The 12,377-nt window shown below is 46.0% G+C and overlaps 1 protein-coding gene and 1 long non-coding RNA gene across 3 annotated transcripts in view; one reads left to right on the top strand and one right to left on the bottom strand.

Moving 5' to 3' along the window:
- Positions 1–5,726, bottom strand: part of LOC126986690 (transforming growth factor-beta-induced protein ig-h3-like) — a 99,395-nt gene extending 93,669 nt beyond the window's left edge. Inside the window, exon 1 of one of the 2 annotated variants that reach the window (XM_050843047.1) lies at positions 5,447–5,726. In XM_050843047.1, coding sequence (XP_050699004.1) covers positions 5,447–5,565 — 119 coding nt within the window. In that variant the 5' untranslated portion in view covers positions 5,566–5,726. The remainder of the gene's footprint in view (positions 1–5,446) is intronic. The other variant, XM_050843048.1, reaches the window with a different exon arrangement.
- Positions 1–11,308, top strand: part of LOC126986692 (uncharacterized) — a 60,087-nt gene extending 48,779 nt beyond the window's left edge. Inside the window, exon 3 of the long non-coding RNA XR_007739897.1 lies at positions 11,132–11,308. This is a non-coding gene — a long non-coding RNA (uncharacterized LOC126986692). The remainder of the gene's footprint in view (positions 1–11,131) is intronic.
- The last annotated feature ends 1,069 nt before the right edge of the window (positions 11,309–12,377 follow it).

Below are 12,377 nucleotides of genomic sequence, written 5' to 3'. Positions count from 1 at the left end.
TAAGAAAACACTCCTGGGAACGCGTTTAATCTCATTTTCGGCCTTTAGATATAGTTCATGTGAGAGGCGGAGGCGTCTATACAGGCCTGAGTGACTCGATTGCAGGCTGGAGCGGGACAAACGGGCGACCGCGGGACCCAAAGTTAGACGGAAAATGATACACTGCTGTCAACACTTTTGCGGCGCCATCCATCCAAAATTGACCTCTCATTTGGCCACTCTCTACTTATCGATGTATGAGAGCAGCAGTTAGAGGGCTTTCTTTTCTTACATCTATTTTTTTGTGCTGTAAAACAAAACAACAACAAAAATCAGTCAACGTATTTCATCCCTGAGTCTCCGGTGGTAAGGCTGCGGGGCATGTTAAATAGAGGAACAGGCGTATTCTCAAAGATGTTAAATAGAGGAACAGGCGTATTCTCAAAGATGTTAAATATAGGAACAGGCGTATTCTCAAAGATGTTAAATAGAGGAACAGGCGTATTCTCAAAGATGTTAAATAGAGGAACAGGCGTATTCTCAAAGATGTTAAATAGAGGAACAGGCGTATTCTCAAAGATGTTAAATAGAGGAACAGGCGTATTCTCAAAGATGTTAAATAAAGGAACAGGCGTATTTTCAAAGATTTCGGAGCTTACACACCCACATTTGACAAGGCGTTCGTGGATGTTGCGTTAGTATTTCCGTGGGTAGTTTCATGAGCCATGTGATGGTGTGACAATATCCGTATTCTCAAGCACTTCGAAGCTCACACTCCCACGTTTGGTAAAGCTTTCGTAGAGGTTGTATTAGTATTTCCATGGGTAGTTTTATGAGCCATGTGATCGTTTAACAAGACTTCTGCACCATGAAAGTGGAATACACTCATGACAACCCAATTAGCCCCGTTCACACTGTGCCGATTCTGGGCCACGACAACCCAGCGACTTCTGCATTTGACAAGTCGGCTCCCACGCTCCAAGAATTTTTTGGCGTCTTGGTGTCGGCTATCTCTGTGGGCTTTGCAAATATATGTTGTGACAGGTGGAAGTGCCTGAGAATATGTACCTTTTATGAGTCTGTAGTTTGACAAGACTTCTGCACCATTAACGTGGAAAAGTTGGAAAGTTTCGTTTAGTCGGCGCAACATCTGTGGTCATATGCCGGAGAGAGACAGAAGGGGAAGGAATTATAGGAGAAAGGAACAGACCCCAGGAGACGGGACACAACCCCCGATTAATACCTGGTACCCATTCACTGCTGGGTGGACAGGGGCGTAGGGTATCGGAAAACCCGCCCAAATTTTTCCAATCCGCCCGGGAATCGAACCCGGGCTCTCTCGATTGTGAACCGAGTGTGCTAACCACTAATTTTCTTTGTGGAATTTGGAAAGTTGTGTGAGCTGATAGCCTTTGAAAATGCATCCCTTACTTGACTGACGCGCTGTGTTACTGATTATGGACGAAGCTCAAGGGTATGAAAAGAGTGTTATGGAAGTATGAATGAGTAGCAACAAAGAGCGAAATAGTGAACAAGTGTAAGGATGAGTGAAGAGATGAGGACAAGGATCAAGGTGCAAGGTGAGACAGCTGTGAGTAATAACGAAGCTGAGTAAACATAATAAGAGATAAGCCGTGATGTGTGTGCCTGTGTGTGTGTGTGTGTGTGTGTGTGTGTGTGTGTGTGTGTGTGTGTGTGTGTGTGTTCCTGAAATCCTGCAATATTACAACCAAGGAAACGAATGTATGAATGAATGAACAGATAAGTTAATAAGTGAGTGAAATTTATTAATATGTTTTTCGACGAACGGTAAAAACAAATAAGGAGGAAAAGAAAGTAAGACGAGATGCCAGAGGAGGAGGAGGAGGAGGAGAAGAAGAAGAAGGAGAAGGAGAAGGAGAAGGAGAAGGAGGAGGAAGAGGAGGAGGAGGAGGAGGAGGAGGATAGGCAATAATTTTCTTCTTTCATCTTCTACTCTTCTTACGCTCACTGCAACACACACACACACACACACACACACACACACACACACACACACACACACACACACACACACACACATCTGCAAGTCATGTCGTTGCTTTCCTCATAACACAACGCAGACCTGAGCGACGAAGACAAGAAGAAGAAGAAGAAGAAGAAGAAGAAGAAGAAGAAGAAGAAGAAGAAGAAGAAGGAGAAGAGGGAGAAGAAGAAGAAGACGTAGAAAAGTAGAGGAAAACAGTAACAACAAACTACTACTACTACTTCTACTACTTAGGCATCATCGTCAACAACAACAACAACAGCAACAACAACAACAACAACAAAACGCGCCCCACTTTTAATTAACCTGTCAAGATAAAGAATTGAGAAGATTTGTCTTTTACTCGTATAAATGTGTGTGTGTGTGTGTGTGTGTGTGTGTGTGTGTGTGTGTGTGTGTGTGTGTGTGTGTGTGTGTGTGTGTGTAGCCCCTCCTCCTCCTCCTCCTCCTCCTGTTTATTTACTCAATGCTCCCTTCTTTTGTTTTTTGTTTGTTTATCTTTTTTTTCTTATCATTATTCGTCCGTCTGTTTCTGTTCCCTTTTGTCCTGATTTGTTTACTGGCCGTCTGTTGATCTGTTTACTTGTTTATGTATTTGTTTGTTTTCGGATTATTTATATGTATTTGTAAGAGTTATTTTCTGTGTTTGTTTTTCTTTCTGTCTGCGCGTCTTTCGTCACGCGCTATACTCTTTTATTTTTATTTTTACAGCTTTCTCGTTTTCTTATGTTTTGTTTTTGTATGCTGTAACTTTTTTTTTATTGTTTATTTATTTTCAGCTTTGTCCTTCTTGCCTTCCAATTCACTTTTATTAATGTTCTCCTCACTTAAGCTCTTTTATTTTTACAGTTTCTCGCTTTGTTTATTTATTTATTGTATACAGTAACCTTTTTTTCATCGCGTTTAGTTATTTTCACCCTCGTTCTCCTTCCCTCTAATACACTTTTACATATTTTTTCCTCATGCATTCTCTATTATTTTTATGGTTTTCTATTTTCATTCTCCTTTTGAAACTTTTCCATCGGGTGTATTTATTTTCACTTTCGTCTTTCTTTCCTTTCCAGTACATTTTAATCGTCTTTCTTTCCTTTCCAATACATTTTAATCGTCTTTCTTTCCTTTCCAATACATTTTAATCGTCTTTCTTTCATTTCCAGTACATTTTAATCGTCTTTCTTTCATTTCCAGTACATTTTAATCGTCTTTCTTTCCTTTCCAATACATTTTAATCATTTTAATCTAATTTACAGTTTTTGTCGTTTTATTTCTTATTTTCTTATATTTAGTAACTTTTTCCGTGTGGTATTTTTTTTTTCACATTCATCCTTCTTCCCTTCAATTCACTTCTATTTACCTTCTCTTTCATCGCGTCCGTCTGTTCTCTATAGTTTTAAAATCTTCTCGTTATCTATCCATTTTTTTTTTATATATACAGTAACCTTATTTTTCATCGGGTGTACTTATTTTCAGCCTTGTCCTTCTCCTTCCATTCACTTTTAACTACTTTCTCGTCACATTTACTTCTTATTTTTACAGTTTTCTCGCTTTATTTTCTCCTTTTTAACTATCGAAACTTTTCCATCGGGTGTTCTTATTTTCAGCCTTGTCCTTCTTCCCCTCCAATTCACTTTTATTTACTTTCTCCCTCATCGCGCGGCTGTGGCTACGCGCGTGTCTCTCTCTCTCTCTCGTTTGTTTTTGTTCGGCGTAACCTACCTGGTCGGCTGCCAGGAACTGAGATTACAGGTAGAGGTCCCTCGCTCACCCACTCCCCCGACCCCTCCTCACCCCCTCACCCACCTGACTCACTGACCGGCCCCGCCCATCTACAGCACAACTCGGCCTATATACGGACAACACAATACGATACAACACAATACAGCGCATGGTATTACAACACTACATTCTACTACAACATAAAATGAGGTTCCGCAATACAAAATAACACGGGGCAGCATTACACAATACACTCACAACACATAATAGGCAACACATTACAGCACAACACACACAACACAACACATGAAACCTCCCAAATACTCCTGTCCTACAACACCCCATCCACTCCACCTACAACACAGCTAGGCACACTCACCCCTTTCCACCTCCCACTCCCCATCAACACCCCGCAACACAGTACAACACAACACAGTACATGTAGTACACACGAATACACACACACACACACAGAAAAACTCCACTTTTCCACATCCCTCCACCTCTCAACACCTCCATGCAACACAATACCTACAACACAAGTCACCCCATCTACTCCTCCACACCTCCCTCTCCCCACTCCACACTCCAATCCACTCCACATTCTATATCCCTCCACACCCTTCCATCATACTCCACCCCTCTCTCTATCTCCCTACTCCACAACACCCCAACCCACTCCACATCCTACATCCCTTCACACCCTTCCATCCCACTCCACCCCTCTCTCTCTCTCTCTCTCTCTCTCTCTCTCTCTCTCTCTCTCTCTCTCTCTCTCTCTCTCTCTCTCTCTCTCTCTCTCTCTCTCTCTCTCTCTCTCTCTCTCTCTCTCTCTCTCTCTCTCTCTCTCTCTCTCTCTCTCTCTCTCTCTCCCCACTCCACAACATCCCAATCCACTCTTCTACAGATCCACACTAACCCTCAACATCCTTTCATCCCTCCTCCACATCCCCCTCCAGTCTATTACACCCATTGCCATCCTTCCACACTCCACTCCACTCCACAACACCCCAAACACGCCAGTACTCACACCTCCACCCCTCCCATCAATCCCTCTACAATGCAAGTAAACAATCTAGTCTTTTTTTTTTTTACTCAAGTCTCAATTCAACAACTTGCAACACAACAGCAACACCATTTACCACCTCCGCAACACAGTAAGATCATCCACTTGTTATCTCATTCCACCGCTCAGTGCAACACCCCACACCCCCCAGCATTATTTATCTCCCCCCCCCCCCCCCCGCACCCACCCACAACACTACACTCCTTATCTCACTCTTCCATACAATTTAACACTCCGCAACACCATTCTTCTCCCCCTCCCACACACAACCAAGCAAACCACCCCATATCTCATCTCACTTCAACACTGCAACACCGGGCAACATCACGTATATCAGCTCTACAACACACTTAAACCGGTCGTTACCTCATTTCTTCCTCTCACTGCAACACCCACCAACACATCACTTCCCAGCGCCATTTATCTGCCTCCGCAACACAGCTAAACTAACCACTCCTTGCTTCAACAACCCGCAACACACAGTAACACAAACGAGCCGCTCCCTATCTTGTTCTTCCTTATGACTTAACTCCATGCAACACCCAGCAACATCATTTATTATCTCCCTTCCGCAACACAGCTTAACATACCAGTCATTACTTCATTCCCTCCTCTCCCTCCACCTTACCAACACCTCGCACGCAACACCCTGTACTCACCCCTGCCGCTGCGCCACCTTCATCCACCAGCGCGGGATCCTCTTCGCGTCGGTGGGGTGCGCGCCGACCACCAGCAGGCACCCCACACACACCAGCCTCAGCACCTCCGCCAGCCCCATGCCTCCTGCGGCCTCTCTAGCACTGTGTTAACGTGTCGGTGCGTCGCGTCCTGTCAGCGCACCATGCTCCCCTGCGTGCGTGTCTGCGTTGGTGTGCGCGCGGCGAGGGAGGGTTCTCAACTGACACAAGTTTGCTAGGCTAGGCTCAACCCGCGCTCCCCTCAGCTGCCCACCGTCTCAATGGCTAAACCAGAGCGTCTCCAGCACTCCCTTGCCCCCGTCTCCCCCTCCTTCGCCTCCTCCTCCTTCGCCTCCTCCGCCAAGCCACCTGTTTCTAACCCGCCCACCTCGCCCGCCCACGCCTCTCCAACCCCGCCAGCTGCCCGTCCTAGCCACGTGGAGGGAGGGTAGGATGGGGGATAGGGTGTATGTGTGTGTGTGTGTGTGTGTGTGTGTGTGTGTGTCGCCTCGCTGCACGTACCCACCCACGCATGTTTTAGTGGCGCGACCTTTTCCTCTTGACCCGCCTCGTATTTATTTATTATTATTATTATTATTATTATTATTATTATTATTATTATTATTATTATTAGTGTTCTCATTATCACTTCCAAACATCCACTTGTCTCATTATGTCTCTGCTAATTAATGTTTGCGTGTGTTTTATCCATTCATCCATCCAATTATCATCTGTTGACATGTGTGTGTGTGTGTGTGTGTGTGTGTGTGTGTGTGTGTGTGTGTGTGTGTGTGTGTGTGTTCCATTCATCAGCCTCTTGCCGTCTGCTTTTCTGCCTATTTGTGTTTGTGTCTTATCCATCATGCCATCCACACACCTGTTTGTCCGCTCACTCATTATCTCATTACCTGGCCTGCATACCGACCTGTTCTTCTGCCCATCATCACCCCCCCCCTCCCCCCCCCCCCCTCCCCACACACAACGAAAATCTATCCACCAGTCCACCCGCTTCTTCTCGTGTGTGTTTTATTTTCATTTTTTTTACGAGGGAGGCAGCTCAAGGGCAAAAAATAAAATAAATAAAGAGGCCGCTAGACACCGCTCCGAACAAACAAACAAAAGAAGACGAGAGGCCAGAAAAGAGGTCAGTTTCGGGTGTTTTTTTGGGTGCTTTGGTCCATCTGGTCTTTTCTCGACCTAGATACTAATTTACCTTTATTTACTTTGTCCGTGTGATACCGCCGCTCCGTGGGCTCCGGGGGCGGTAGGAGAATGAAATGACCCTTTTCGTCGACGGACAATATAATGTGGTCAAACCTGTCAACAATAACATTTACCGTCAGGATCACAATCATGACACTCAAAACGGCCGTGTCTCTGAGCACTAAACCGGGGAGCTGAACACTTCACTCAGCATCTAACGTCCAGCATTGTACGTCACTTTTTTTTTTCACAACAAAGGAGACAGCTCAAGGGCACACACAAAAAAGGAAACAATAATAAAAAAGCCCTCTACTCGTTGCCCCTAAAAAAGAATCAAAAGAGGTGGCCGAAAGAGGGGTCAATTTCTGGAGGAGAGGTGTCCTGATATATCAACAGACTGTATAAGGAGATAAATAAGCAAAGATAGAATTATACTCCGGCAGGCGCTTGCATTTACGCATTCTGGGCCTACTAAAATGTCTCCGTCTTTTTGTTCCTTGTGTTCCTCTATAGTGAAGCCAAATTGTCGAGTCCGTTTGTGTGGAGGCTCCCGCTGGTCCATTTCTCCCCTCTGCTCTGGCACACAGTCCCAACACCTATATCTCTTCCTCTCATATGTAAGGTAAAGGTAACATATGATAGGAAAAAAATATGTGTTAGGTGGAGTTCTACACAACGTTACCAGATTATCGTACGCATAACATTGTATTTCCCGGTTTCTGGCCCATAAATATTGCAAAAAAGACCATCAGTATTTACCGATTTTAACAATAATTATAAATGCATATCGTTATCTTTGTGGGTGCGATAGTTTTCGGTCAGAAATCGGCAAAACAATACGCCAAGTACGATAATCTGGTCACGTTGCTTCAACTTCCACAGGGGCAAACAGCGAGGCCGGGAAAGGACGTCTTCCCCTCACCGTTACTGTCATCTGTCTCTCTCCTCCTCGCCTCCTACAGCGCCCCGAGTGCCCCATCATTTTTTTTTTTACAACAAAGGAGACAGCTCAAGGGCACAAAAAAAGGAAACAATAATATAAAAAAAATGTCGAATCATCAAAAATACACGTGTGTGGATTCGTCAACCCTGTCCCCTGAGTCAGCGAGAGCCTTCATCTGTTCTTCTTTTGCTATATTGAACCCGGTAGCTGCGGGGGTCATGTTACTTAGGTTAGGTTAGGTTAGGTTAGGTTAGGTTAGGTTAAAGGCCCCTCTAAGTAAAATGATGAGAAAGAATCATCACTCACGCAAACCATTTCATAATATATATCAACGCATGTGTGATCAGTTTATGCATCATCTATTTTGGGAGGTTTATATCATGGCAGAAATTTGGCCCATCGCTGCTACACGGTAAAGCCACAAATTTGGCCCGTCGCTGCTACCGGGTGAAGCGATACCGAAATGCTGGCTTGGCACCTTCAACACCGAGCAGCCGTGACACTCCTTTGATCTCTATTCAGGAGCAGTGAGTAGCGGGCTTTTTTTTTAATATTTTTCTTTACGGCCTTGAACTGTCTCCTTAGCTGTAAAAAAAAAAAAAAAATGACACCACAACCAAAGTTCCCTGTTCGCGTTCTCCACACCATCGTTTACTCCTCGCCCTATTAACCTAATCCTACTCCCCAAACTTTTCCATTCACCTTCCACCAATCATTCGTTCTTGTTTTATTATTATTTATTAAGGTTTGACTATTTATCTATCATCCCACATATCTGTTTATTGATATATTTTGTTATCCACCTGTTTGTGTATTGATTATTATGATTACCTTATAACCTTATATATGATTTACCTTATATATACCTTAGAACGGGAAGGGGAACTGCATTGAGGCCTGCTTGGGTTGACCGTCTGTGTGTGTGTGTGTGTGTGTGTGTGGGGGGGGGGGGGGGGAGTCGAGGGGTGAGTGAAGCAACGATCTCCTGGCGTATGCTCCCCGTTAGTTAGATGGTTGATAGTACCGTACCTGTCTCTTAACTTCCATACCTGCTTACCTCAATACAGCTTTTTGCCTGTTTCACTTTTATTTACATGCTATCCAGCTTTTCCGAGACCACCTGTTTGTGTGTTCAACGAGTCCATTTTATCTTAACTTATCTTCCCACACGTACCTGTTAATTAGCTTCTCTTTATATACCTGTGTGTGTTTATGAGTCTACCTGTCTCTTTACTCTTACTGGCCAAACCTCCATATCTATCTTCCCACTTGTACCGGTTAATTAGCTTCTCTATATCTACCTGTGTCTCTCTTTCTTTACTCTTACTTGGCAAACCTTCATATCTATCTACCTGTGTGTGTTTATGAGTCTACCTGTCTTCTCTTTACTCTTACTTGGCAAACCTCCATATTTATCTACCCACCTGTACATGTTAATTAGTTTTTCCTCTCATCCACCTGTGTGTGTGTGTGTGTGTGTGTGTGTGTGTGTGTGTGTGTGTGTGTGTGTGTGTGTGTGTGTGTGTGTGTTTTATGAGACCACCTGTCCTTTCTCTTTACTCATATTTCCTAACCTCCAAATTCATCTTCCCACGCATACCTGTTAATTAGCTTCCCCCTTTTATCCACCTCTGTGTTTTATGAGTCCACCTGTCATTCTCATTATTCAGATTCCCCGCTCACCCCACTAACCTTTTTTTTTTTAGCATATACCTGTTTTATCCCCTTAATTACCCTCTGCTTATCTTCCCACTTACCTGCTAATGGGCCAATCATCCTGCAGTCCTGTTTACACCGTGCATTTAATATACCTGTCTAATTTATCTTTTTTTTATGTATGGTTACCAAGAGACGACTCAAGTGATGTATGGGAGAGAGAGAGAGAGAGAGAGAGAGAGAGAGAGATATGGTATTTCGAGGACAAAAGGACCTCTCCCACCTCCCCTTCATCCACTTACCACTTGCTCGTCCACGTCATCATCACTCCACTCCTCTTTGCGTCTGCGTGTGTGTGTGTGTATGTGTGTGTATGTGTGGGTGTGGGTGTGTAGGTGTTGTGAATGGATTATACGTACATGGGTCTTGCAGTGATGTGTGTGTGTGTGTGGGTGTGGGTGTGGGTGTGTAGGTGTTGTGAATGGATTAAACGTACATGGGTCTTGCAGTGATGTGTGTGTGTGTGTGTGTGTGTGTGTGTGTGTGTGTGTGGTGGGTGGCCTGCCTTAGCTGCCCACACGTCGTCCCTTCCCCCTCATCACCTCCCCTTCAAGACAGCATTCACCTTACCCCCTCCCCCCTTGTTCCCCACCCCAGCCACCTCCAATCTTCTCCGTCTTTCCCTTCTCCCTCCCTCCACCCTTCCTTTCCTCCTCCGTCTCCCTTCCCCTTACTTCCCCTTCCCAACCGCCTCCAATCTTCCCCGTCTTTCCCCTCTCCCTCCCTCCACCCGTCCTTTCCCCTCCGTCTCCCTTCCCCGTCCTTCCCCTTCCCAACCGCCTCCAATCTTCCCCGTCTTTCCCCTCTCCCTCCCTCCACCCTTCCTTACCCCTCCGTTCCCCTTCCCCTTCCTTCCCCTCCCCACCCACCTCCAATCTTCTCCGTCTTTCCCTTCTCCCTCCCTCCATCCTTCCTTACCCCTCCGTTCCCTTCCTTCCTTCCCCTCCCCAACCGCCTCCAATCTTCCCCGTCTTTCCCCTCTCCCTCCCTCCACCCTTCCTTTCCTCCTCCGTCTCCCTTCCCCTTCCTTCCCCACCCCAACCACCTCCAAGCTTCCCCGTCTGTCCCCTCTCCCTCCCTCCACCCTTCATTTCCTCCTCCGTCCCCCTTCCCCTTCCTTCCCCTCTCCAACCACCATCAGCCTTCCCCATCCAACCGCGACCCCACCCTCCCCTCACCCGTGACTCTATGCCCCTTCTTTCCTCATACCAGTCCCACGCCTCTCCCTCCCTCCCCCTCCCTCTCCTCCTCCATGTCCTATCACTCCCCCGCCAGCCCATGCAACCTCCCCTCTCTCACTAAATAGTTTTCCTTCTCACATTTACACCTGCCTGCAATCAGAATTACATAATGGTCACTTTGCCAAGGTTGACAGCCCCGCCCATGACTGTGTTGTGTGTGTGTGTGTGTGTGTGTGTGTGTGTGTGTGTGTGTGTGTGTGTGTGTGTGTGTGTGTGTGTGAAGTCACGAACACACACACACACACACACACACACACACACACACACACACACACACACACACACACACAAGTTTTAGATACTCAGAAATTAAGAGAGAGAGAGAGAGAGAGAGAGAGAGAGAGAGAGAGAGAGAGACTATATCTATATATGAGAGGTAAACAGAAAGAGCCATTCATCCATTATATTCTTTCTGACGGTTTCTGGTGACGGTTAATTAGGCTGGGCGATTGTTTTATTAATTCATTTATTCATCTATTAATTTATTTGATGGTGGTGTTATTTAGTCTGCGATCAGTTATATTATTTCATCCTTATATCAGTTACATTTCTTTCTTGTTTCAGGTCCCGACGAAGGTGTTCAGCGGGCGGGCGGCGGTGGGTCGGGGGCCACATGGGGACTGCCGCAAGTACGCCGTCGAACCCAAGCCTTCAACTCAGGGCAGGGCGCGATGGGCTGAACCCCCACTGAGCCCTTAATGTGACCCCCCACCCACCACCTCCACGCACCACCACCACCACCACCACCACCACCACCACCTCAATGGAGCAAAGGTAAGCTACAGTTCTCTTTCTCGGCGTTGCGTTACTTTTTCAATGTCAATTCATTTTTCAGCAAGAGTCGCGCTTGTTCACCATTAATCATATAAGGAGACGAGGCGGCGCAGTTCGGGCATCCGCGTGTGTTGACCGTGGTACGTACAGACAGCTTTAAGGCCCATGCTGCCGCCGCGAAGCCCCTGTCGACGCGAATAGCAATGTAAAGGTGATTGGGTAATACGGGGATGACTTTGCAGCGCGCGTTGATCAGGGGATAACCTCGATAGATCTTGACGCACTTGGGATCAGCTGGTTTTCACGGCGCGTATGATAGACTAACATGGTCGAGGGACTGTTAAGAAGCTGAAATATTAATAGGGTTTTTGTTTTTAGTTCACGTTAGGCTTCAGTTGATGTTGGGAGTGGAAGAATGAGTCATATTTTCACCACACACACACACACACACACACACACACACACACACACACACACACACACACACACACACACACACACACACACTTACCTGCACTGACCGACAGCATCATAACAATACACAACATTGCTCGCCGCGCCTGTGAACAAGGAAGGTCATTACTCTCTCTCTCTCTCTCTCTCTCTCTCTCTCTCTCTCTCTCTCTCTCTCTCTCTCTCTCTCTCTCTCTCTCTCATCATCGTAACTGTTTAACGGGTCATCCACACATCACCACCTGCTTGTAACATCTCAGTTCTGCCTACATATCCTCACTGCCTCGTATGCACATTCTCCCGCCAACCGCGCACCTTCTGGCAGCTTATCTTTCGGCCACCCCACGTCACATCCTTCTTGGTTATTGTTTGCAGGCAGAGTTTGTCCTTGTTTTACCCTCGCGCCCTTAGGATAGTTTGTAGCCGTCACCAGTGTAAGGAGAGCCAACATCTTTCTGCTTGTTTGCTTGTCAACCTCTCAGTCTTGCTATTTGATGATTGCTTAGGTCGCTGTCTGTCTCTCGGTTTGTCATTCTGTCGCTGTTTCTCTGTCTTTCTCTGTCTCTATGTCTTTCACCCCCAC

Source organism: Eriocheir sinensis, chromosome 62, assembly GCF_024679095.1.
Source record: "Eriocheir sinensis breed Jianghai 21 chromosome 62, ASM2467909v1, whole genome shotgun sequence".
Taxonomy (NCBI): domain Eukaryota; kingdom Metazoa; phylum Arthropoda; class Malacostraca; order Decapoda; family Varunidae; genus Eriocheir; species Eriocheir sinensis.
Note: the sequence above shows the minus strand (reverse complement) of the source record. Positions and strands in the feature narration are given on the sequence as shown.